Source organism: Temnothorax americanus, unplaced genomic scaffold (assembly GCF_048541705.1).
Source record: "Temnothorax americanus isolate GAGA-0224 unplaced genomic scaffold, ASM4854170v1 Scaffold14, whole genome shotgun sequence".
NCBI lineage: Eukaryota > Metazoa > Arthropoda > Insecta > Hymenoptera > Formicidae > Temnothorax > Temnothorax americanus.
Window position 1 is genome coordinate 3,536,896 of NW_027509275.1, and position 25,050 is coordinate 3,561,945.

Genomic DNA, 25,050 nt, shown 5'->3' on the forward strand with positions numbered 1-25,050 from the left:
TTTATATTCTGCCTTGCATCTGCGGTCTATACATTAACTAACTTTTCGTCGCTCAGCTACTTTTGCTATACACGTGATCGTTCTTTATCATTCACGTGTGTCGCTCACTGACCCACAGATTCCATTCTGCAAGATTGAGAAGCGCGGCGAGCAGAGCGTTCTCCATTTCTCCTGTCGCGAATGGAGAACGCGCGCCCCGCTTGCGGTTGCAAACTAATTGTAAGTTGAAGCGATTACAGTTAATACGCAATACTTTTACGCACGCTCACTGCTGTCGTACGTCTATCGCCGTTAAAACACAACGTTATTAAATGTTACATTGCTCGAGAACAGAGGAAAAACTCGGCTGCATAATGCCGATCTTTGTTTCAATCAGAAACGAAGCGAGAATATGTCATTTTATTTCAGTTTGGAGTCAAAACTGGATGTCTTACAAGCGCAAGTTTCAACATAGAAACCCGAGAAGTATGAATCAGAATTTCGGAGATCTCAATGGAATGTAGTTTTCAGTTTATTTGAGTTTGCTTGAGATTAATACTTATGTCACAGAGAGAACGAGATTTGCTCTCCGACGATCCAAAATCGGCGCTTGCTCCGCTGCTCCTACATCTCGATAACTCGAAAGCTTATCTCTGTAATATATTGTAGCCCAGTTGCACCATTTGCGTCGAATATTTCAGCATAATATATTCAGACTAAAAATAGTCATAGATAAAATTCAGATAAACCCAAGGAGATCCAAATTTTTTTAAAATCATTAAATTTTCTACTCGACAATTATGATAATTCTAAATAATTGATAAATAAATTGAATGGTGCATTTTGCTATATATTTCGCACATATATGTATAGCTTTTTCTGTGAACGACGATTGAATTTACCTAATCTGTGAGTTTTTCTAATGAACTTCTAATAACAGCGGCAAAAATCGAACGTGACTGATGGTCGAAATTTAACAACGATTTCTTTTGGGTCTTTTACAGACATTGCATCGGACTGACTCGATGGTATCGCTTTGTTACCGATCACTCGCGAGCTATATCACAGATGATAATCTCGTCGGACTGCAAAACTTCCTCGAAAATAAGCGAGTGCAGGTCGACGACAGAGATGAGGTAAGCGTGAATCGCTCGAAAAAATTTCCAAAGATCATTCGACCGTGACCAGAAATTCCAGAATAAAATTATAATAGCAGTCGATATAAATGGACGATAAAAGTCTTCTCAGCAAAAAAATTAAGAAGAAATAAATATAAAAATAATTTATGCTAGATAATCTCTCTGAATTAAATAGCTACACGATTCATGAAGAGCAATATTCTTCTTGTATTCGCCGTGTTCAAGCCGTTTCGAACCTTCTTTAACAAATTATTCTCTTACGACAGAATGGTAGCACCGCCCTCATCCTTGCAGCAACCAAGGGAAAAATACACTTCGTTCGAGAGCTCATCAATCATGGAGCGGACGTCAACGCTGAAGACGCGGTTGGTATCCGTTGATTGTAATTGTAGATCGTTTGATTATATGTAATAAATAACAATTTCAATATATGCACGTTTCTGTATAATTTCTCAGGATAACTGGACAGCGTTGCTGTGTGCGGCAAAGGAAGGCTACACTGAGATTTGTCTCGAATTGCTCGAGCATGGTGCCGATTTGGAGCATCGAGATATGGTCAGAAGAAGTTGCATATTTTACTAGCCTGGCGTAATGCCATTAATGCAAATCTGTAACTGGAGTCTCATCATATTTGCAAAAATTCCGTTTTCTTTTGTCATACATACCAAGAATTTTAATGCTATCGTCTCTTATTCATCGCCAAAAGTTATTTTTTCATTAATATACAGAGTTTTATTAAAATTTTCAATATATTATAAATATAATATATTAAATTTAATAATATTTTAACGATTTTATACGTTTTTTGTCGATTAATTCACATTCTTTTAACAAAAAAGTATATAAAATCTAATAGAAAAATTTATTTAACTATATAGACGTCTATGTAAAAAATTAGCGCTTTTATAGATAAGAAATCGAAGGATCGAAAGTTCTTTTATTGCAGGGTGGATGGACGGCGCTCATGTGGGCGACATACAAAGGTAAATCGGCGACGGTGACGATGTTGCTGGGGCGCGGGGCTGACGTCAACGCGCATGGAAATTTTCATATATCCTCATTAGTATGGGCTGCTGGCAGGGGTTACACTGATATAGTGAAAGATCTCATTGCTCATGGAGCGAAGGTCAATGTCGGCGACAAGGTAATTGTCGGTGGATGTACCGCAAATCGATGACCATCGCTTCGCTCTCGAGATACTTATACTCAATTTTTTCAGTATGGTACGACGGCACTCGTATGGGCGTCGCGCAAGGGAAATGTAGAAATTGTTGATATGCTTCTTAAAGCTGGAGGGAATGTCGACACAGCAGGCATGGTAAATCAATATACCGCTGAAAAATATAATATACAGAAGTGATGGCTTCCAAGTTGATAAAAAATAATATGATGAAAATAGAACGCCATATATAACCATATACATGATTGTACAGATTTATTTCTTATTCGCATATAAATTTCTTGTAGGATATTTTAATTTTAAACCAAGGTTGGCCACGTATGCCAGCCATTTACATATATAATTGTCGAGTCAGCGTATCTGTTGTCTATGTGTCTATTTTCTACGTGTTCTTTTTTTATTTATTATATTAAATTATATAACGATCGCGGAACAGTAAATCGTCCTCGTGAAAGAGAAAGCAAAGCTGAAACCGACGTGCACTGTACGAATTAGTTGTGCGAATCTTGTCAAATTCGAGACTCATCCATTACATTATATTTATGTCATATTAATAATAATAACTTGACACTACATTTTTCACGAAAAAAGAAGTATTTGAATGTAATAAGAAATATTTCAGAAATTTTCCAATTTTAATATTAGATTATGAAGATATAATTTTTGACATTTATACGTGCTTTTAACAACTTTCTTTGCAGTATTCGTGGACTGCTCTGGTCGTGGCAACCCTCGGTAATTATGTGGAGGTGGTATCGTTACTATTGGAGCACAAGCCGAATGTGAACGCTCTAGACAAAGACGGTTGCACCGCCCTAGCAATTGCTTGCCGTGAAGGTCATCACGAAATAGCGAACGCCCTTTTAAATGCGGGTGCTTACGTTAATATTCAGGATCGGGCCGGCGACACAAACCTAATCCACGCAGTTAAGGGTGGCCATCGGGGCGTGGTGGAATCACTGCTGAAAAAATACGCAGACGTTGACATTGCTGGAAAGGTATGGCTCGACTTATTTTTCTCCATACCCGCGTATCTTCCTCGAAGATCGACTTGGAAAAAAATAATTTTTTTCACCGAGTATTGCGGTTGCCAAATATTGATCATTCCGATAAGCCGGATTATTACGCGTGTCGAATTTTATGTGGTGGAATAAACTTGTTAAAGTAATCTAGCGATTCTCGAGTCGATATTGTGGGCACTTTAATAAGAGCCAATTTTGTGGTATCGAATCTTGTGGTATTCCTAAGCCACTTCGAGCTAGGTTCGCGCGTGACATCCCCCGTGGTTACTTTCGAATCGATCCAATCGAACTAACCGTCCCATCCGTATATATTTTAGGATAAAAAAACCGCAACTTACATAGCAGTAGAGAAAGGCAATATACCGATACTCAAATTATTACTAAACGCTAACCCAGACCTGGAGATTGCTACGAAAGACGGCGACACGCCTTTATTACGGGCGGTAAGGTCGCGTAACGCCGAAATCGTGCAATTGCTTTTAGACAAAAAAGCCAAGGTCTCGGCTACGGACAAGAAGGGTGATACTGTACTGCACATAGCGATGCGCGCTCGATCAAAAGCGATCGTCGAGATACTACTGAGGAATCCAAAGAATAGCCAGTTATTGTACCGTCCGAATAGACAAGGCGAGACCCCCTACAACATCGACGTCAATCATCCTAAGACGATGCTTGGGCAGATATTCGGTGCTCGTAAGTTAATCAGACACATGTCATTATTAGTGTCATACGTTATTACAAGTAACTCAACTTACGATATGTGAAGAACACGCGTTAAATGTCTTGACGAATTTTATAGAATAATTTGATGAACGTTACAGGACGTTTGAATACTAACGAGGACAACGAAAACATGCTTGGTTACGATTTGTACAGCAGCGCGTTAGCAGATATTCTCAGTGAACCATCGCTTTCTACGCCAATTACAGTCGGTCTTTACGCAAAATGGGGCTCTGGAAAATCGTTTTTACTGAACAAACTGAGAGGTACTACCAAATAACAAAGCTACTCTAATGCTATTTAATAATTTTATAGAATGTCCACTGTTGGATGAATTTAGAACAAAAAATAGAAAAAAATTATAATATTTAAATTTAAATAAAATTACATTGTGACAATTTAAATTAAATTTCTATAGCCCAGAAGATGCGCTAGATTTCGGGAATATTTTTTGGTATATCTGTATACACCTAAGTTACATTAAAAAATACTAACGACGCGACTGTCTTTCACAGAGGAAATGAAGAACTTCGCACGACAATGGATCGATCCAGTATTCCAATTCTCTTCCTTACTCTTTTTAGTAGTAGCTCACGTATCCCTTCTCGTGGGCGTCACGTTAGGTCTCGCCTTGCAGTCGTGGATCATCGGTCTATCGTCTGGAATAAGTTTACTAGTTATCGTTTATATTTTTCTGGTTCTCGTTTGGTACGCCAACAAGAGGTGAGAGGCTTACGAAAAGTAGCAAGAAGTAAAGTTCTATTCGTTTTATATTTTTATTTGAAATCTGTAATCGTAGGTACGATTGGTATTGGCCATATAATCTGACAGTGGAGCTCACCACCAAGTTGAACACGCTCAAACTGCTATTGCAAGTGATTTTTTGTCATCCGCCTGGCAGTCAATGTCAGGACGGGATAGCGGTGCAGCCGATAAAGTTTTACTTCACCGATCAGACTCGCGTGGGTACGACCGCCGCCGGTGAGAACGTGGTCGTGCAAATGGTCGGTTCGTTGTACGATTCCATCGAGAACGACTACGGTTCCTTGTCTACCAGACTATATAGAGCATTTCGGCCAAAACCAGATAAATCAACTACTACATGGAAATGGAGGCGTTTGTGTTGCTTGCCCCACGTAATCATATTCGAATTCTGCTTATGCAGCTTGCTCGTTGGTATCTCGATACTTACGGTGTACCTCATAGATATTTCGAATGAAGAGTGAGTAATTATATGCCGAACACAAACTACTTCTACATTACTTTATTTTACATGTTGTATTGTTTCGCGTTTAGGTCCACGATAGAGCGAGTTACTGCTCACATTATCATGATATCGATTGCCTTTGTCTTGGCCATCAGTATAATAGCGAATTTATATACATGGAGTAGAACGCTGCATGCATTGGTTTTTTCACAGAGGAGACACCTTCAACGCAGTATATCAAAATTGGAGACTCTGAAGAGCGAAGGGTTCATTCAGACTTTAAAAAGCGAGGTCAATTTAATGACAGAAATGGTAAATTACTTATTTATTAAGATAGCTCTATTAGAACTTCGCTTTCAACGGGGTAGCTTTTAATCACAATTTTCATCACAAATAGGTCAAGTGCTTGGATAGTTTCATGGCTCAACAAAGTAGGCTAGTTGTAATAGTGGACGGTTTGGATAGTTGCGAACAGGATAAAGTTTTACTTGTTTTGGACGCTATACAGGCCTTATTTAGCGATAACGGATATCCTTTCGTCGTAATACTAGCGATTGATCCACATATTATATCTAAGGTAAGCAAGTTTAAAAAATAAAAATGTAAAAAATCGGGCAAATTGTAATATCGATTTCAAAATGTTACTTGGAATGATAACGAAAACTATCGTTCGACATTGTGCATGTAGGCGGTAGAAGTAAATAGCAGAAGACTATTCTCGGAATCAAATATCGGCGGTCACGATTACTTACGGAATATGGTGCATTTGCCATTCTACTTACAAAACAGCGGTTTGCGTAAAGTCAAGGTCGCGCAACAAACTGCTCAACATTATAAGAAGACAGTGTGGACGGAAGCCGAGGAGAGCGTTAACTATACTGCGACCAGCACCATGCATCATTCAGTATCCAGTAGGAGACTCAGCACGGAATCGGCTATAATGAACAGCAACGAGAAATTGAAACCCCAACAAAGGAAGGGCAGTAGAAAGATGCGATTGAGTGAATCAATCGCTAGCAGTATCGGCAGTAATTTGAATCGACTGGGGGGAGCGCAAGATCTCAATAAGATGTTGCTCACCGATGATTACTTTAGCGATGTAAATCCTCGTAGTATGAGGAGATTGATGAATGTCGTTTATGTCACTGGTAATGCATCAAGTCGTGCAATATTGCAGTGTATGAGTCTACGTAATCATTCCATGTGTGCATTATTTGTCTTTCTCTTTTAGGGCGATTACTTAAGGCATTCCAGATTGACTTCAACTGGTATCACTTAGCTAGTTGGATCAACATTACTGAGCAGTGGCCTTTTAGAACGTCTTGGCTCATTCTTCATTACGATATGTACGAGGAGAGTCTGGATGATAATATGTCACTGAAAAGTCTTTATGATAAGTACGTGGATGTTATTTCTTTCTTAAGCTTCTTTTCATACTATTTTTATATTACTATTTTTTATATTTATATTAGGGTGCGACCGCAAATTCCAGTATTGAAGGAAGTGCAACCGCTTCTCGAGATAGACAGAGACGAACGCAAGTTGGATGTTTTTCTCACGTTTCACCGCTCCAGTTTGCTTATTAGCGACATGAAAATATTCTTGCCTTTCACTATCAATCTAGACCCGTACATTAAAAAGAAAATAAAAGAGGAACAACAAAGCATTGAGGAAGACACCAATCTATTTAACAAACAAAGTACTTGGCACGGCCACAATGTTCCGATTGATCAGTGGCCTTCACAAAGAGGCATTTCGATGAACCGGCACATGATGAAACTTGCCAAGCAATCGAGTTTGCAGGGATCCGTGCCGCCGACGCCGTCGTGGTACCAGCCTAGCTTTGAATGGCAAGTTCCGCCAACTTGGATGCAAATGCCTCCCATGGAACCAGTGTCAAAACCACTTTCCGCAACAACCATGTTACCGGTACATTAATTAATTGTACAATTATCTCTTGCGGGTTGAAAAGATGTGACTTATCGCTTCGTCTTTATTCACAGTCCGAAATTCTGGAAATAAAGCTGTCGTCCTTATCAGTGAACGGAGTCTGCGATCTGATCGACAAAATCGAAAACCTTAATTCGACCCAAGCATCGATATATAAGCAAGCCATAAAAGAGAACAATATTAATGGACGAGTTTTATTACATTGCGATTTGCAAGAATTGAAAAAAGTAATTTTTTAAACACTGCGTCTTTACATTTCAAGGAGAGGAAATTCTAAATACAAATGTATTTGTATTTTTTAGGTATTTAAAATGACTTTCGGAGATTGGGAGTTATTTCGCATGGTAATTGTATCACTACGGGAAATGGAACTCTCGTCATTTACATACGAGGAGGGTCCTCGGAGTGTACGATTTACCGTAGGATCCGAACAAGTTTTACGCAAAGGTACGTTCGATATTTTTTTTTTCGCTTGTTTCTTGTTCGGTTTGATCACTCTTTTATCTGTTATAGATCACGCTTTGCCAAATAATTCGATACGGGTCTCTGCTCATGTGGAGAAAGAGAAAGGAACATCGAGATCTGATGGGTCGACTCGCCGTGATCAAAATAAACAATCTATAATGGAAAAACAGGTATGATATAGGTATTTTCAAATGCATTAAAAAGTAATCGATGCAATCGTATAAATTTACGAATTGATATCGTGACTGAAAACTTATAAAAATGAATTTTCATTTATTTACATTCACACTCGTTACACCAGTTCCAGGTAAGCCGCTGCTATGATTACTTTAAAAAGTAAAAAATTTCGATATATAATAATTCTATTTATCTATGTATAATACCTAACAAATACTATCCGCTGTGAATATGCTGAAGTGTCTATATACTTTTCAGGTAACGTTAGAGGAGCAAATGATTTGCGGAGCATTGCAGACGTTGAACGAGGAAGCTTGCGAAGATGTTTTAGACGTGCCATCGCCAGCGGTGGCACCAACAGACTCGCTTCCTTCAGGTGAGCCTACTCCCCTACCACTTACACTGCCTCTGGTAATAGTGCAAGAGCCACCGCAGCCTGACCAAAACAGTGACACTTCCGCCGAATACAGTGTTAACTTTTAGTCAAATCTGAAATGGGATGACTATACGATGATATGACTATAGGATAATGTATATATTCGTCAAATGAATAGCTCACGTTGTGCTAAAGCAGACTTTTCCGGCGTAACTTCTATCGAAATGTGCAACGACCAGCCATTGTTATCATTGCATTCAAGAACGGTGCTTGCCAGTATATGTTGTTAAAAGAAAAAAAAGATTGATATGTTTCATCCTATTTGATAGTTTTATTTGTACATCTGTATGTCCGTAGAACGCTATTTGACAGTATTGCCGACAAAAGATGTACATTGTGCAATGGCAGTCGACTAAAAATAATGATTATATAAATATATTGTTATTATAAGGCCATTTGTAAGTTACAAAGTGAAAGGCTATTCTCCGTATGAAAATGTATAAGTATTTCTTAAAGTATTCAAGTATTAAGCCAATGCGAGCAACCAATCATACATATCGTACGAAGGAAGAATACAAAATGAAAGCCATTTAACGATTGTAATAGGATTATTATTGTATGCGTACTCTTAAGATTAGTATAATATAATGCTCATTTTATAAGCTAGTTTAATATCGATGTATATCGATGCCATATTAAGGAAAAAAAGAAAAAAAAAAGATTCCAAAAACCCTCTATAGTCGGTAATTTACGAGCATACTCTTAACTGCATTTGTAAATATATGATATAAAAAGAAAGACAAAAATTTCAGAGGCACTACTCTCAAAGCTAACTCTCGTTCGGTGTTTCCTGTGGACAATTCATGTACAAAAGACTGTGATAACGCGTTGTTGACAAAACGAATATCTCGTGCGGAAAATATGCTAACCGAGGCGACATGTAACAATGTATTATATTTTTAACACTGTTGTACGTAAAGTACTCGTACTTGGCGATAAAATTGAAAGTTGCGTCCTGTTACTCCGGTCCATGTTACTTCCTGTACTATGTGTACACTATAAATATTATTGCTAGATTAATAGCACCATGTTATGAGCAGTATTATGTTATTACGAGAGCAAGTGGCAATAAAACTTTCTTGCAAACCACATCTGACATTACCTTCTTTGCAATTTGTATCTGGAAGCCTTCAGTTATTATTATCAATTGCGATCAAAGCGTTTCAAAGATTGAAAATTGAAATAAGAGAATTTTAAAAAGGAAATGGAACAAATATCTTTTTTATTGATAACTTAGATTCTCATGCAAAATTTTTCTTTTTTCGATATTTTTTAAAGAAATATATTTGTTTCAAGGATTTCGAACCAAGTGGCTTCAAAATATATAGTCGATTAGAACATGATGATCACATGATACGAAGCAGATGTTACATGAGTCTCTGTTTTAGGACACAACTCGGTACACGACACGGAATATGTACTGCTTCAATCCAGTCCGCTGCTTCACTGGGTACCGGTTAACGAGGATCCGGTCAGCTCAGACGACAGCTCGCACGATTCCACCGTGTTCCTTCAACGTACCAACTCCCAACGCAGCATCACATCTCAATATAGCACGAGATCAGCCTGCTCGTACAAGACCCTGAAGAGAAGCGGTAGCAACATCAGCACGAGACCGTCCTCGCTATTCGTCTCCCCACCGCCGTCGCCGAAGCCTGCGATCAGGTCGAAGTCGACCGACGAGAGGTGTATGGGAAACAATGTATCCCTGAAGATCACGCCGTCGTCGGTATCCACTAAGAGACGCTCCTCCTCAACATTAAATGACGAGATAGTGATACCAATACCCACTTCCAGCCTGGAGAAGCTATCGAAGCTGAAGGACCGTCTGATCGGCACCACGTCGACCGCGACGGCGCGGTCACCGGGGCCCGGTGGCGAGAGCGACGACGAGTCCACGCCGCTGGTATCCGAATTATCCACGCCAACGCATTCCCAATCGGACAGCGTGTTCAGACACGACTGCAGCGCGGAGAACAGCAGCTCGCCATCGTCCAACAGGAGTCTACCGCGGGACGGAGAGCGTCGCGTAGATCTAGATTACGCTGATACCGTCAGCCTTGTGATATGCGAGTCCTCGAACGCTCAATTGCCGTCTCGACACGGCACCAAGATCTGGGACGACACAGAGACGCCTGTCTGACACCTGTCGTCTTTTGTATATAATCACAACGTGTGATAACTTATACTGTATTATACGTTTGATTGATACCGATCTCAATTTGATGAAAGTGACTGGCATCTGCTGGGCAGGTACAGATGACATAATTCTGTTTTGACGATAAGCGTCGAGATAAGATATGTCTCTCTCGTGTAAATAACGAATAGCGAGAACATGCAGGTGTTTTTTTATAGTTAGATTAGATTATTAAACGTGTTCATCTGCTTAGTGGTTTGACGGAGAACGAATAATGCCTTCTCGCGCAAGTCACGTGCGATAATCCTTAGTTTAGCGAAACGAGACGATCTCGAGATGTACGACGCTGAAGCGACATTCCGTGTAAATATTAATGCATTTACGAATGCAAAACTCTTTATCGACATTTTCCTTTTTATATTGAATTAGTACCGAAATACGTTGAAACGAGGGAGATGAGGAACATTTCCCGATGTATAGTATGTACCAAAGTATCCTGTCCCCAGTAATCAATTTGAGTCAATTCGTAAATGTCAGTGCAAATAGGTAACTTAAAGAGTAACCGATATAAACGCTAGAATATTTTAAAGAAATGATAATTCAAACGACCAGTATACAATCGTTGATTAGACTACACCTAATATATCTATTAGCCTTAAAATTATCTATAATTTTATCGAACAAAAAATGTAGAATGTCACAAAAATAACTTGTACAAACGGCAATTATTACTTATTTCACTTTATATTTAGCTACAAAAAGTTTTTATAAAGAATTTTATTGAGATATTGCAAGATGAATATTTAGTTGGACGGAATATATATTCGTTTTAGTACTTCTTCCTTAATTTTGGTCTATTTTTTTCCTTGTCAAATTATGATATTTTAATAAAATGACAGAGAAACGCGTAAGCAATGTATTGATACATTTGTTTTATTGAAAAGCAAAAATTGTAACTACATAACATTAAATGTTTAGGACACTTCAGGACGGAATACATCAGGGTATTGATCATTCATTATAATATTGTAAATATATATATGTATATGATTGTAGATATATTAGCTTTGAAAAAAAAATATATATACGCTCATTTCTTGACATTAAATACAATAAAATATTCAATCAAATACAATACATTGCAATAATGTTAAATACTGTATACAATATATTTAGAATCACGGACACGCAACATAAAGTTAAACCAATTAAAAGGAGGACAAATATGTTTCCTCTCTACTTTGTAACGAACGTTTGCATGCTAATTAAATACAGGGATAGTACCGCTTGTAATTAAATGCATTGTTTGTTATTAAGTGTTACGTAAAAACGTCATATCACTTCAAAGCGGCAGCTGTGTCCTCGTTAGACACGATAGTGGAATGTTACAAATCATACAGATTTAAACTGGAACATCCTCTAATACATACATATAAAATAATGACATAGCGTGGTGATACATGTATCTATTTTAATGCGTATCAAAATTATGGCATATAGAAAGGAGAATATGAGACAAGGAACAAATTACGAAAAAAAATATCTTAGGATAATAAATCTATATATATACTCTGTTACAAATATATACATAAAAATTCGATTTCACAGTTTCATAGGCGTGGAATAGTAAATACGAATATCCTTATAGCTGCATGTTTCAGGCACAAGTTGTGCTTTACCTAAGACTGGCGATGATTCGCGTATTGATTCTTTATTCATCTATCGATTATTGTCATCATTATAATACATAAATACATTAAATCTCAGGAGAAAGAGTAGATAAAATCAACGTCATTAATTGACCTGATTAATTAGCGAATCTATAATGCTTCACTGATAAAAGTGTTCTCAAAAGTTTTGATCAAATTTACTTATTAACGATTATTTATATAATTTATATCATATTATTGTATAATGAGAGAATGATAATACTTATATTTTTAATCAGTCACAGCGAATACGATTTTTACGTTTCTAATATTCGCATAATTGCATATTCGTCCATCGCACGTTAAATTCAAAGGCACAATGACTGCTAATATAAAAATGCTACCTTATAAATGCTTAGGCTTAACATTTAGACACGAGCAATATACGTTGCCTCACGAAATATGTAAGTCTGTTCGTTTTAGCTGCACTCTGTTACTTCCCGTAATTAAAGCGAAACGAAAGTACATTTGTCCTTTGCAGATAGAAACATAATAAAATTGTAAAAAAACAAACGTAAATAGCGCGTTTAACGCGAATAGACCTTGCATACATACTTTATAATACATGTTGGCAGATTATAAGGACACTTGTTTTATCAACACATAAGTTTAAAATAAATGCATCGTACAATTAAGGAATGTTCGCGACATTATAAACAGAAAGCTTATCTCATTATGCAAATTCTCAGTCGGCACAAAACGATCTCTATTAACCGACATAAAGATATCCTAGCAGTGACTTAAGCAATGCCTTCCTAAAATAGTACTCTGCTTTTATACTACTTAAGTATATCTTAGGACCCTTTCATAAAAACTATTTTTTTAACATAGTAGTTTTTTACGTGTCCAATTTTAATTGTCACAATTGTCATAATTGTCATAATTGTCATGACTAACATCACGCACTTTGTAAAGCAAGTAAAAAAAACAAAGATGTAGGCAGTACGAGGAAGACCAAAGTAAATATATATACGTTGGTGCAATTTTCTCGCGCATTGTACATCGACATTATTTTTCTCCTTTGTAATATTTAATAAATATTTTACAACTGTGTGGTAATTACCGTCTTTCTCGTGATTACTGTATGCTTGGTTGGCGTTTGACCAGGTGCTGGACTTTGTGACGGATCCGCTACCAGCCAGGGACTAATGTCTGACGCCGCTTGACTTTCATCCTGCAAAACAGATCTTTTAGTACTCTTACACTACTCCGAAATAATTTTTCTCGATTAATAATAATTATTTAAGAAAATTGTCATATTTAATTGAAACTTATATTAATAATATTGTCCTTGTATTGACTGACTAACTAACTTCAACATTTTAATGGTTCAAATGACGAACTCGAAGATTATTTAATACTTTACTATTCACACACACAGAGGCGACTTTCACGTGGGACGCAAAGCAAATTTTCATTACGCTTTCACCAACAGAACCAACTTACTCCTAGAATAAAATCTTACTTTCCCTTTACGATCAACACTGAATATGATAAGTCTCTTAGATTTGTTCTAAAAGTAATTTTGTTTTTGGTGAAACCAGGGGGTTTATGTAATAGGTGAGACGCTGGCCTGCAAGCGTAAAAAATGTAACTGACCTTGTGTGTAAGTGTCGTAGTGGTCGTTTGTATCTCCTCGGTTTTAACGACCCGCGCTCCGGCTTTTTCTGTATCCGCGTCGACTTTTTTCTCTGTTGTAACCGGTTGTAAATCTTTGAAGGGATTGAGTATGCCCAGGAACGGATTCGAGTCTATGAACGGATTAGTGTTCTTTTTCTTGTCGTCTTCCGGTTTTGCTTCCTCCTCGGAAGCTTCGGCCGTGTTAGACGCGTCAGTATCATTAGTGAACGGATTAAAAGGATTTTGCGACTGGTTCGATACTTTCGGGCTTAATGGCGTGGTCTTTTGTTCGATCTGTCCCCAACTGTCCAATGAAAAGTGCGTTACAGTTACAGCGTCGTCCGTAGAAGGATTTACTGCTGTCGTCGCTCCGCTCACAGAGAGAGTCAGTTTGTCACCGCCCTATATTTGATGAAGAATGCAAGAAAGCAAACACATTACAGCTGGCAGCTAGCGATATAAAGCAAACGCAATAAATAATGTAAACACAAACAACAACAGAATAATAATCTTGACAAAATTATTGTTCAATAAGCTGCTAAGTCTTCAAAAACCTTATCGTACAATATTCGATAGTACATAATGTAAATACAAAAAGGTATACTAACAATAAGTTATACTAAGGCAACTTGAGAAATTTTAAGAGATATAAAATATAAAAAGAATACGCGATCACACACACACACACACAGTGTACACAAAAGACGCACAATTTATAAATGATTCAAGCAGGACAAAAAATTATAAAAATACAAATGAAACTATAGATGAGAGTTTGACGATGCTTACCACGGAAACGATAGTCGCCGCATCCGAATGTTGATTCTTCTTCGCGATCGCTCCAGAACCGTCCGTGGACGTGATGGAGACTAAATTCGAGTTTTTTCCCTGCTCAAGGGTTGCCTTCAGTATGTTACACTTTAGAGATTCCGGTGGAATTGGCGTTCGAGGGGGTAACGACGATGTTCCACCCACTTGATTATTAGGCACTAGCTGCACTTGATTGGCGATAGTTTCAACTGTTAAACTGGTCTTCATAGGTTCTGACTCTTTCTCACTGCTGCTGGTCGTCGCCTGGTTTCTGGCCTCCAGCGGTTGTTGATCTTTGGCGAGAGACTTCAGCAGGGAATCCATCAAAGGTGATGACGTACCCTGAGCGCTTGAGGAGTCTGAAGATTTTGTACTGCATCGACTCGGCTGACGCTGCAAGGGTTCGTCGGCTGAAAATATTTTTGAACCACGTTTTCAGAGCACGACATAATGTCCAATAAAATATGACAGATAAGAAAAATCAGAAAAATAATTCCTAACAATGATAGTTTAATTTTTCTTGTGTTAAAACTTAATAATTGAATGTGCCATATTAAAGTATTTAAAAAATATTTGAATAAAAAAAATTTTTTTTTTTAATATTCTCTAAGTATAATTTATTTCAAACTGAATCATATATATAAACTGAAGCATGATATTTTATTATCTATTCGCATTTTTAAAGCTTGCAAATTTTTTTTTTTTTTTTTTTTATAAAGTAAATAAGGTTTAATATCAGGTATTAGATTTCAAAATACGGACGTTACATTCGTCAAACGCTATCGTATATTCCACACACTACAGCTCACCTGGAGGTGGAGATGGTTGCGGCTGCTCCACTTGACGTTGCCTTTCGCGAAGAACGTGACTTTGCCGTCGCGCATACCTCTGACTCGGTCGTCGCTCGAATTGCACGGTGCGGCGCGCCCGATTCAGCTGCGTCGTCTGAAATTCCGTTTTACCGCTGTAACGGAAACGCGAGCCCATACGGAAAAAGTTCTGGCGGCCGCTGGCGCCCTTAACCGGTGCGCGCAGACGGAAGAAAGCATGATGTTCCACCGCGCACTTCCAAAGATGCTTGCAAGCTTTCTCGTTGACCAGTCTGAACACAAAGGTATGCTCCTGTTCGCCTCTACCCTCGTCATCCTCCTCCACGACCACTAGAGTCAGCTTCTTCTTCTTGAAGTCCAAACGACCGATCTTCGGCCAGAAGAACAAGCCTATTTTCTGCGTGCCTTCGAAGACCAGAATGCCGGTCGGGGTCAAGCCTAAAGAGTATTCGCAAGCGTCTTTGCCAAGAACGGTGTGCATGTCGACGCCGTACATGTCTAGCCATTTAGCCTTGCTAAGATAAGCTGATTCTGCCTGAGCTGGACTAAGACCAGAACACTTGACGTACTCTTCCAGTATCTCCAGCTCCATCTGCTCCGTTTGACCCGGTATGAAGCGGAATTCCGACACGGTCACAGCGCTATGATTAACAGGATCGTAATCTCCTAGTTCAGCTAAAATAAGAATTTCATCCTTCAATTACACGCTACAATTATTTGCCGTACGATGACAACTACGATAAGATAGTAGTTTAATTTTAATTAAAGGTACTGCTCGAACAAACTCACATTGAAGAGCCAGAGCAGCTAGCTGAACCGCAACTTGACGAGGACAATGAAGCCTGCCTTCCAAAACATCTTGCTTCAATTGCAAGAAGAACTGATACCGCGTCAGCTCCTCACGCAGCGTGTTCGGTTCCGAAGAATAGAATTTCACTTTCAACCTAAGCGTGTACGGAGGTCCAACTAAAAAAAACAAGAAGTTATACAAGTTTAACATTCAGGTTGCTTTCGAAAGAATTTCAAGAACAAGCGCGGCGACACATACTTTTGACTTGTTTCTTGATAGGTTTCGTTGGATCTAACCAATGTTTGACGTTATTGCTATCCGTGTATTGGAGTCCAAAATAATCCTTCTCGATCAAGTCGAGACTATAAAACACCTGTTCGTATAAGTCATTAGCCAATGCTTTTTTCTGCAAAAGAAGGCCAGCAGTTACAAAACCGGAATACAAATGTGCATACACGGTGTAAAAGTTTTATGCGAAGGCGTAAGCTGCTCTTCTAGTCCGATGATCTCTCTCCTTTATCTTCACGAAGATACGAAGATAAAGGGAAAAGTCTCAGATTAGACAGGTCTCTGACAACAATTGAAAGAGAGAAAAAAACTTGCCGACAAGTCGATGGACAGATCCGTGCCGTCCAGCAGTACCACCCTGCACTGCACGAGATTCTTGTTGCTGGGCAGCCTCTGGTTCTTGATCTGCGACGAGGCGTTCTGGCCGCTGACGCCGCGCGCCCTCCGTCGCGACAGGAATCTCAGCATCCTGGGTCCTCGCCGTCAAACCGGGACGCGAGATCGTCGACCATCGATCCGCGGATGAGACGAGATCCGCGATCCGCCCACTCTCCCTCTCTTGGCGATGACGCGACGATACAACGCGATATGTGACGTGACGCGACGCGACGCGACGCGACGCGACGCGCGATCACCGCTTGCGAAATTCGTAAAGTCTGAAATCCCGCACGTCACATTCTACACCCGCTCGGGGATCATCACGCAGAGCGGCCGCGCCGCACGGCAATATCGAGGTCCACGCGACCACCGCATCCACGAGCGCGCGTATGTATTGTATACGCCCGTCGTCCGAGACGTCCGACGACTCCGACGGCGGAATTCGGAAAACGCCGAGCCGACGCTCCTTCTCCGATGAGTTCCGGAACGCGCGATAGGCGTCCGAAGTTACGCGCGAAAGGAACGTCCGTGTCCGTGCGGTCCGTGAGAAATTTGAACGACGTGCGTAATATATTTGCGTAGCGGCCCGCGGCCCCGCGGCCGTCCTCGGAGAATCGTCCAGGTTGAAGGCGAGAACGCATTCCGAATGTCCCGATGGCAAAACCGATATATTTTTGTATATAATTATGGCTGCGGTCCACTTGACGCTATTACAAATGCTTCGAAGAGAGCATTCCTCTTCTCTTTTCTTTCAATGAAGGAAGAAGGAGAAGAAGAACGCTCCGAAGCATTTGTAGCAATTGTAGCGTCAAGTCGACCGCAGCCTATATATAAAAAACTATTTCCTGGACAGACACTTTGTACATGAAAATATAATATACAATAATCAATAATATATATAAAATATATATATATAATACGTTTATTATAATATATATATATATATATATATATATATATATATATATATAAAGTGTGTAATTATAACATTTTATGCTTTTGTACTCGATTGTAATTTTTATAATCATTTCGACCAAATTGAGATATCACATTAAGATTATATATACATATCAATGATTATTAATTTTTTTTATTAAACACTTATTGCAATAATAAAATAAATAAAACAAGTATAAAATTATTTAGCGTACGTATTGTATTAGCAATTGGATAAAACTTTAATTTTGAGAAATAAACATTCATATGAAAAAGTTTACGATTATTCAAATTAACTTCGTGTAATTTAATTTCTTTTAAATGCTTTTTGTTTCCTTGTATATACTTATACCGTGTCATTTGAATACACATTTGGACATAACATTATATATTTAAATAATATTGAAGTACTCCGCAAAACGATTAAATTATGGAAAGATTAAAAATAATCTACAAATCGATGAGTTTGAATCTCAATGGTGATGTTACCGAGTTTACAATCTGGCTCTTGTATTCGAGCGGTCCATAATGCCACTCAATCCGGAAGTTTCGTACGACCTATATAAAAAACACACTTTTATATATCACATTCTTTTGCAATTTAATAAAAATTTGCAAAACGATAAAAATGTTAGAAATAATAAAATAATAAAAGTTTACAAACTTTCAAAATAAATATCATGAGCTCCATCTCGGCGACTCTTTGTCCAACACAAGAGCGAACACCATATCCGAAAGGCATGTACACGTAGGGATGCAATTTTTTGTATGATAAATATTCGAGATTACCCCGCATCCATCTCTCAGGAATATATTTCTCTGGTTCCGGAAAATATATGGAATCCATCGAAAGCAGCGCGTGACAAGCCATAACGTTTGACTGATGACATGTAAAAAGAATGACATGAATAAACAGATAGTTGAGGGTCACAAAGTTTTATTTGTCATTTAATTTAAAGTAAACTTTAATAGAAATTTAATTTTTAATACTTGATGTTAAAAATTATGAAATACTGATGGTATGCAGATGGCATTTAATCACATTTGGCAAAAAATAATTTAAAATTCGTTAAAAAATTCATAAATTTATTGATTGTGACTCACAGAATTTATTTGTTATATTACCTAAAATGACTGTTAGATTTTTTAATTACATAGTTTTTAATGCATTTTTAATTTTTTAAATATTTCGACAAGAAATATTTTGATATCAGTATCAATAAAATATATCAATTGATATTAAATTTTGATAAATCTTAAGGTCTGTAATATATAGAAAAATAATAGAAAGTTATACATACTCCTTCTGGTATCGTGTATCCTCCTATGGACACTTGCGTCTGCATAGTTCTTAAAACGCCACTGACGATGGGAAACAGTCGCATAGATTCTTTAATACAGGCTTTAACATATGATACATTCTTCAGGATGTCTTCTGTAATATGCGTGGTTTTGTCAGGTAATACAGAAATTGCTTCTTCTCGCAATTTTTCCTGTTTCTCCACATTATTTGCGATATAATATAGCAAAGCACCAGCTGCATTGCTAATCTATATATATATATATATATATATATATATATATATATATATATATAATTAAAAATGTTATTTATTTTTAATTCTAGTAATTCTATTAATTCTGCTATAAGATTTCTTAATTTTATATATAGCCTATTACAAATATATATATAAGTAACAATGCTTCATCTGTATATATTGTTCAGAACTGTCAAAAAATTTAAAATATTGTAACCATTCATTAGTACTATTTTATTATTATTTGCTTTGAAAGAATTTTCAATTTTGTTTATAAAAGATATTATTATATCCACATATTTACCGTATCAGTGCTCATTAATATATCCAAAGCCATTACGTGAGCTGTTTGTTTATCGATACTCAAAAGTTTTTCTAATATACTGCGATCTTTTAGATTCGTATTATCTGCTGTCTCCAAAAATTTCGTTTTAGCGAATTCGACATGTTTTTCCGATATTCTAAATAATTATAAATTTATATTATAAATAATTTATAAATTATGCCGATTATGGCAACAAGCAAAGTACATAAATAAAAATAAAAATAAAATATATATTAATTTTTATTTAAAAAAAGGCATGTGAAGAGTGATTAAAAGCAACAAAGTTCGCGAGAATTTTGCGAATAATATGCTCTCGGGCATTTAGTATAACGATTATAAATTTCGATACTTACGCATTAATTGTATCCAAAGCATGGAATAGCTTCTTGAGGTTCCGCGTATTGTACACTTTCCATAGAGATGGCAGATTTTCCAAACGATATATCAGATCGAACGCTTCCTGTACGCAATTAATCATTTGTTGCGGTTCCGAGTCGACGGCAAGATTGGGCTTCAAGCATCCCATTCGGCAATTTAACGCAATTGAACACATCGCTATGTTAATTATTTTATATAATCAATATAAAAATAAATTAATATAAAATAATTTTTTTCTAAAGTTTTGTTTCGTCAATTCAACATTGTTCCAAACAGAGCTTGGACAATGTGATTGGCTCTTACTTTTAGAACCAACCAATCAGCGCAGAGCGTTGATAAGACGAACTCAACAGTTGTGTCTGCTGAACGCGGCCAATTTTTTCGGTGCGTTATTTTTGAAGGGAATTATAAAATATTGACGATACATAAAAGTCTTGCGATTCACTTGCATATGCGCGTACTTACTTTCTAAACTCCATTTGTATAATTCATTCATAAAATCACTTGGCAATTCCAAAATTTTAGGATCTCGCAATGCTGGCAGTTTCTCTACGAAGTCGCTGGTTATCTCGTTGATCTGTCCAGCATACGTTTTGACTATGTCCGGTCGCATCATGGGCAAAGTGACTTTTGATCGAAAGTCCTGCCACGATTCTCCCTGACTAAATGCAGAAAAGAATCATTTTTACCAAGAAAGAAAATAATACGTCATATACAATTTACAAGCTGATATTATATAGAGATATCAGCAGAAAAAAGAAATAATGGGGAAAAAAAGAATTAAAAATTAAAAGATTGTTTGGGATCAATGCCAAATAAAATGGTTATGGATAAAGTTTCGTTATATTCTTCCTAATGGTCGTTATCTGACCTTGTTACGAGGCCGTACTGTCCGTTGTAGATGTGTTCTCTGCTCTGGCGATAGTAATGCAAGGGCTCCAGGGAGATTCGCGATGGCCATTTGCCTTGCAACTTATACATCTCCTGACACAACTCTGGAGAGAACAGAAAGATACGCGGTTGTTCCTGTGTTGGGCCGTCTAATTTAACGATATTGCCATATTTATCACGCAGCATCCGCATCAGTGTCAGAACATTCACATTATAGTATTCACCTGCATCGTTTATATATGCCAATAATTAATTTTAAATAAATTAATAAGAATTAATAGACCAGTTATAAAAAAAATATATATATATAGATAAATATAAAAAGTGTAAATATATATTTTATCTTTATTTTTATTTCAATGTGTGTGTCAGAACCAAAAAAAGTTTGCATATGTTAAATAACAACACACAAAAACTCTAAACGTGTAAAGTGACTCGAATATCTGTTTATCGTCTATTATGATTCTGACATTATTTGTGTAGGCCTTCTATGCGCGATTGAATACATGGACGAAATAATTGTTACCTATAAAAGGCATAAATCTAAAGCTATTGCCAAGTAAAGGTAGTGCTTTTGAACCAGGAATATCCTTGGTCGGCCGTACGTATTGCGATGTATTGTCAGTTTTAACTGTTTTGTATCCCATCGGATTCATTTTCATAGATCTTGCGCGACATAGCATTTTCGATGGCAAACGCACATCGTTGATTCCGTGAATAAAAAATCTGGCATTCCGTGGCATACTTATCGGGTTTCTTTAGACTTTCTACAACGTAATATTGAACGATTTTTACAAGATTATTAACTCAAGTACTTATTCGATATGTATAATTATATATATATTGATATACATATAGTGATCCATTGCCATAAAAGTTATAATTAATTATAATTAACTATAACTATAATTATAATTATAATTAACATGTATTTAAACTTAACAATTATTTAATGGAATATCGTAGAAGAGAAATACGTACCGTATTAAAATGTAAAATTGTCAGTTCGCTCGTACCGTGGTTTTCGGGGAAACGCACTATCAGAATTAAAAGAATGTCTATTGCACTCGAGTAATATTGCGTAAAAAGTTAACAGGAATTGAATAATTTTAGTGTCGGCATATATCTTTCAATCTTTTTTCTTCTACAGATTCGATGTTTTTCGATCGACAGATGTTCCTCTTCCTTGCTCCATCCGCACTAAACGAAAGCTAACTTCTTTCTGACGATTTGTTTTTGACCTTATAATGATCTTAATGTCCGTTGTTCTTAACAATCTTGTTGCGTTCATCGCAATAAATTGGTAAACATTTGACGGGTCACACAGATAAAACCCAGTAACTTACTTTCCTTTGTCTCAATGTTTTCGACAATATAAAATTTTATTCTTTAGAATATAAGAGAAAAATTCATCATTTTTATATTTTCTATCACGTTTCCTTTATTATAATAATTGTATTTATATTCTGTCTTGTGTATGGATTTTCTGATCTTTCTCGTAAAATTATACACTTAAAGAATCAACGAGCATACTAATTTATTAATACAAAACTTAAATATATTGCCTTTATACATTGATCTTGGATTAAAAGTAAAAATGAAAAAAAATTATCAATTTTTTTTACAATTGAATTTTGTCTCTGAAAGCAATATCTAGTACTCGTCTAAATTATTTCGTTTTTGTTTTCAAATAAGTATATATATTGTTAATCTGATTTCATACATCTATGTATATATGTATGTGTATGTGGGTCATATATTATACATATTGCAATAAAGAAATTTATTAAAATAAAAATTAAGTTATACATCACGGTATAAAATAACATATTTATTATATTTTTAAAACACCTACTTAATACAATAATGCTAACTTGTTGTATTATTATCCAATAGTTCTTGTGCTCGAAAACAGTCGCTTACAACTTTCCATTTATCACCCATAGCCGTAATTAAGAAAGTTTGATTAAACGGTTTTGAATTCTTGTCGTCGTATTTCACTTGGCCACCGACTTTGACGAGAAACGTTAATTGGTTGGCTACCTCTGGACCTATTATTAACATATTACAGAAAGAAAAATTTAAATAGACAGAAGACAGAAGATAAATTTAAATAGTAATTTTTTGGTATTGCGTGCTGTTAAGATAAAGGTACTATGTGAAATACAAATTGAATATCATTACATACAAGTATTAAAGTGAAAATTTACTTGAAAATATTATCAAAATTTAAGTTATACAAATTAAAATACAATGTAATATGTAATATGTATAAATTTTTACAGTAAAAAATACAAGTAAAGTTAACATAATTTATTTAAGAATAATGCAATTATTAGCATTTACCTGTAATTGGCTGAGCATCAAGAGTATGAACATTATGTTCTGAAGATGGTAGATCCGTCCAGAACTTTTGAATATTGTCTTTGCCCGTTACCCCATTTCCGTTCCATATCAGAGTAGCGCTATCCATGTACATTCTTGAAATCAGCTAAGACAAATTACATATAAAATTAAAATATATTATATAATCAAGAAAGAATACGTTTGACAGTATTATTGTTACTTACGTATCTCCGCTTGTCTAAAGATTCGTAGTACAGTTTTGTGAATTCTTCTGCGGTGCGACAAGCTTGGTCAATTTTAGCTTTCAAGTCCTATAAAACGAGCGTAGATGTAAAAATCAGAGGCAAATATAATTAAGTATTCTAAATATATATTTTATGAACACACATTAGTTGCTTTCCATTTACATCAAAACTCAGATAATTCTCACTTGTGACGTCATAACTCAGTTAAATGCGCGTTCTTTTTGCATGCTGGCAAGTGAGATTCAACTGAGTTTTTATCCACAATCGAGACCACGTGCTTCAATCATTCTAATAAACTCACATTAAAAGTGAGGTTATGGACCTGTATTATTATGCGATAGCTTTGTCACCAAAATAAGTAGGTGAATACAAATCTTACCCGAGTATAAAATATTCACATAACTGAGTGGCTCAGATCACTTGAGTGTAAATGGAAAGCAACTGTTAGATGTTTATCATAATTTATATATGTATCACAATACCTGTTCCATCTCGATTATCAATATATGTCCGAAACAAAAAATTTTTATACGTCAAAATCTAACGATCCTTGCGTCGGACGAACAAAATACACAGAATGCAGCAATGCAACGTTAGCAATAACAAGAATGTTTCAATTAAACCATCAGTATTCTCAATACTGAAAAATCATTCCGTTTTTAGTGCGAAATACATGGAGCAAGCCCGAGAGCGACTATGGTTGTGGCCTGACCTTTCTTGTAGCGTTTTTTCTTGGCTGCACTATCGCCCACTAGTGCAACACTAGTGCAACATTAGTGCAACGCTATTGGGTAGTGCAGGGCAGTGCAGGGCGATAGTGCAGGGTCCAGGGATGCGTTCCAAAATTCTGGGTTAACCCAGAGTGAATTTTGGAACGCAACCCAGCCAAGAAAAAACGCTATTGACCAACTCAAATGTGTTTATCTGTCCACTAGCGCCTCTATATACACAAAACGTATATGTTGAACTACGTAGCCATGTCCATATTGTTTCCAACGGGTAAAACGCTATGTTTACGATTGCCTCGAAACGATGTGGCTTTTGTCGGCCATGAGCCGGAAAGAATTTTACACTGTTTTGTAAGATGTGCGATGTGCGAAACACGAACGCGACGTGAAAGGGCTAATCAAATGGTAATTAAAAGTAGAAAATAACATTTACTAGATTAATTATATTTTAATAAATTTAAAATATCATTCATAAAATTTTAACCAACTCTGCGTTTACACGCGCGTAATTCACATTTTCCAACTAACTTATACATAGAAATTAAGAAATATATTTGAATTGAAAAAAATATTACGCCAAGTGCTCAATGTATATATTACGAATATTTCCATATATATATATATATATATATATATATATATATTTGTAATAAAATATTTAAAAAAAAAAAAAAAAAATTGCCACAACGTTTAGGTATATATAAGATTTAGATAAATTTTATAAAACGGAAACAATAATTGAATTGTAGAAAGATGAGATAATTTACAAATCGGTTAGCTTTAATTGCAACGGCGATGTCACCGTGTTTACGACTTGACTAATAAA

General features: G+C 36.5%; 4 protein-coding genes across 12 annotated transcripts in view; 1 reads left to right on the forward strand and 3 right to left on the reverse strand.

Annotated features, from left to right (window-relative positions):
* Positions 1–12,947, forward strand: part of Arms (Ankyrin repeat-rich membrane spanning) — a 35,531-nt gene extending 22,584 nt beyond the window's left edge. For all 8 annotated transcript variants that reach the window (XM_077400877.1, XM_077400875.1, XM_077400874.1 and 5 more), the window contains 20 exons: positions 984–1,115; positions 1,385–1,483; positions 1,575–1,673; positions 2,065–2,262; positions 2,338–2,436; positions 3,000–3,296; positions 3,638–4,013; positions 4,142–4,306; positions 4,556–4,763; positions 4,840–5,262; positions 5,337–5,559; positions 5,645–5,824; positions 5,936–6,395; positions 6,479–6,644; positions 6,720–7,176; positions 7,251–7,424; positions 7,500–7,644; positions 7,711–7,832; positions 8,098–8,215; positions 9,664–12,947. In XM_077400877.1, coding sequence (XP_077257003.1) covers positions 1,005–1,115; positions 1,385–1,483; positions 1,575–1,673; positions 2,065–2,262; positions 2,338–2,436; positions 3,000–3,296; positions 3,638–4,013; positions 4,142–4,306; positions 4,556–4,763; positions 4,840–5,262; positions 5,337–5,559; positions 5,645–5,824; positions 5,936–6,395; positions 6,479–6,644; positions 6,720–7,176; positions 7,251–7,424; positions 7,500–7,644; positions 7,711–7,832; positions 8,098–8,215; positions 9,664–10,418 — 4,875 coding nt within the window. In that variant the 5' untranslated portion in view covers positions 984–1,004 and the 3' untranslated portion in view covers positions 10,419–12,947. The remainder of the gene's footprint in view (positions 1–983; positions 1,116–1,384; positions 1,484–1,574; positions 1,674–2,064; positions 2,263–2,337; positions 2,437–2,999; positions 3,297–3,637; positions 4,014–4,141; positions 4,307–4,555; positions 4,764–4,839; positions 5,263–5,336; positions 5,560–5,644; positions 5,825–5,935; positions 6,396–6,478; positions 6,645–6,719; positions 7,177–7,250; positions 7,425–7,499; positions 7,645–7,710; positions 7,833–8,097; positions 8,216–9,663) is intronic.
* On the reverse strand, positions 11,957–17,257 carry Yrt (erythrocyte membrane protein band 4.1-like yurt). 2 transcript variants are annotated; one of them, XM_077400885.1, is made up of 7 exons: positions 16,775–17,257; positions 16,430–16,577; positions 16,171–16,347; positions 15,361–16,056; positions 14,531–14,961; positions 13,721–14,143; positions 11,957–13,295 (listed from the first exon to the last, which is right to left on the reverse strand). In XM_077400885.1, exons 1-7 carry the CDS (start codon positions 16,925–16,927, stop codon positions 13,164–13,166), a joined length of 2,160 nt encoding a protein of 719 aa, XP_077257011.1. In that variant the 5' UTR covers positions 16,928–17,257; the 3' UTR covers positions 11,957–13,163. The 2 variants fall into 2 exon arrangements, with proteins under 2 accessions (XP_077257011.1, XP_077257012.1); XM_077400886.1 differs by lacking the exon at positions 13,721–14,143.
* Positions 17,258–17,982: 725 nt separating this feature from the next.
* On the reverse strand, positions 17,983–22,115 carry LOC143894501 (cytochrome P450 CYP12A2-like). Its single transcript, XM_077400818.1, has 9 exons — positions 21,887–22,115; positions 21,432–21,672; positions 20,886–21,129; positions 20,480–20,676; positions 19,990–20,191; positions 19,616–19,772; positions 19,075–19,323; positions 18,438–18,653; positions 17,983–18,331 (listed from the first exon to the last, which is right to left on the reverse strand). Exons 2-9 carry the CDS (start codon positions 21,646–21,648, stop codon positions 18,224–18,226), a joined length of 1,590 nt encoding a protein of 529 aa, XP_077256944.1. The 5' UTR covers positions 21,649–21,672; positions 21,887–22,115; the 3' UTR covers positions 17,983–18,223.
* Positions 22,116–22,673: 558 nt separating this feature from the next.
* On the reverse strand, positions 22,674–24,223 carry Nxt1 (NTF2-related export protein 1). Its single transcript, XM_077400677.1, has 4 exons — positions 23,979–24,223; positions 23,476–23,562; positions 23,252–23,396; positions 22,674–22,956 (listed from the first exon to the last, which is right to left on the reverse strand). The coding sequence occupies exons 1-4, from the start codon at positions 23,985–23,987 to the stop codon at positions 22,775–22,777; spliced, it is 423 nt and encodes a 140-aa protein (XP_077256803.1). The 5' UTR covers positions 23,988–24,223; the 3' UTR covers positions 22,674–22,774.
* Between the last annotated feature and the right edge of the window lie 827 nt (positions 24,224–25,050).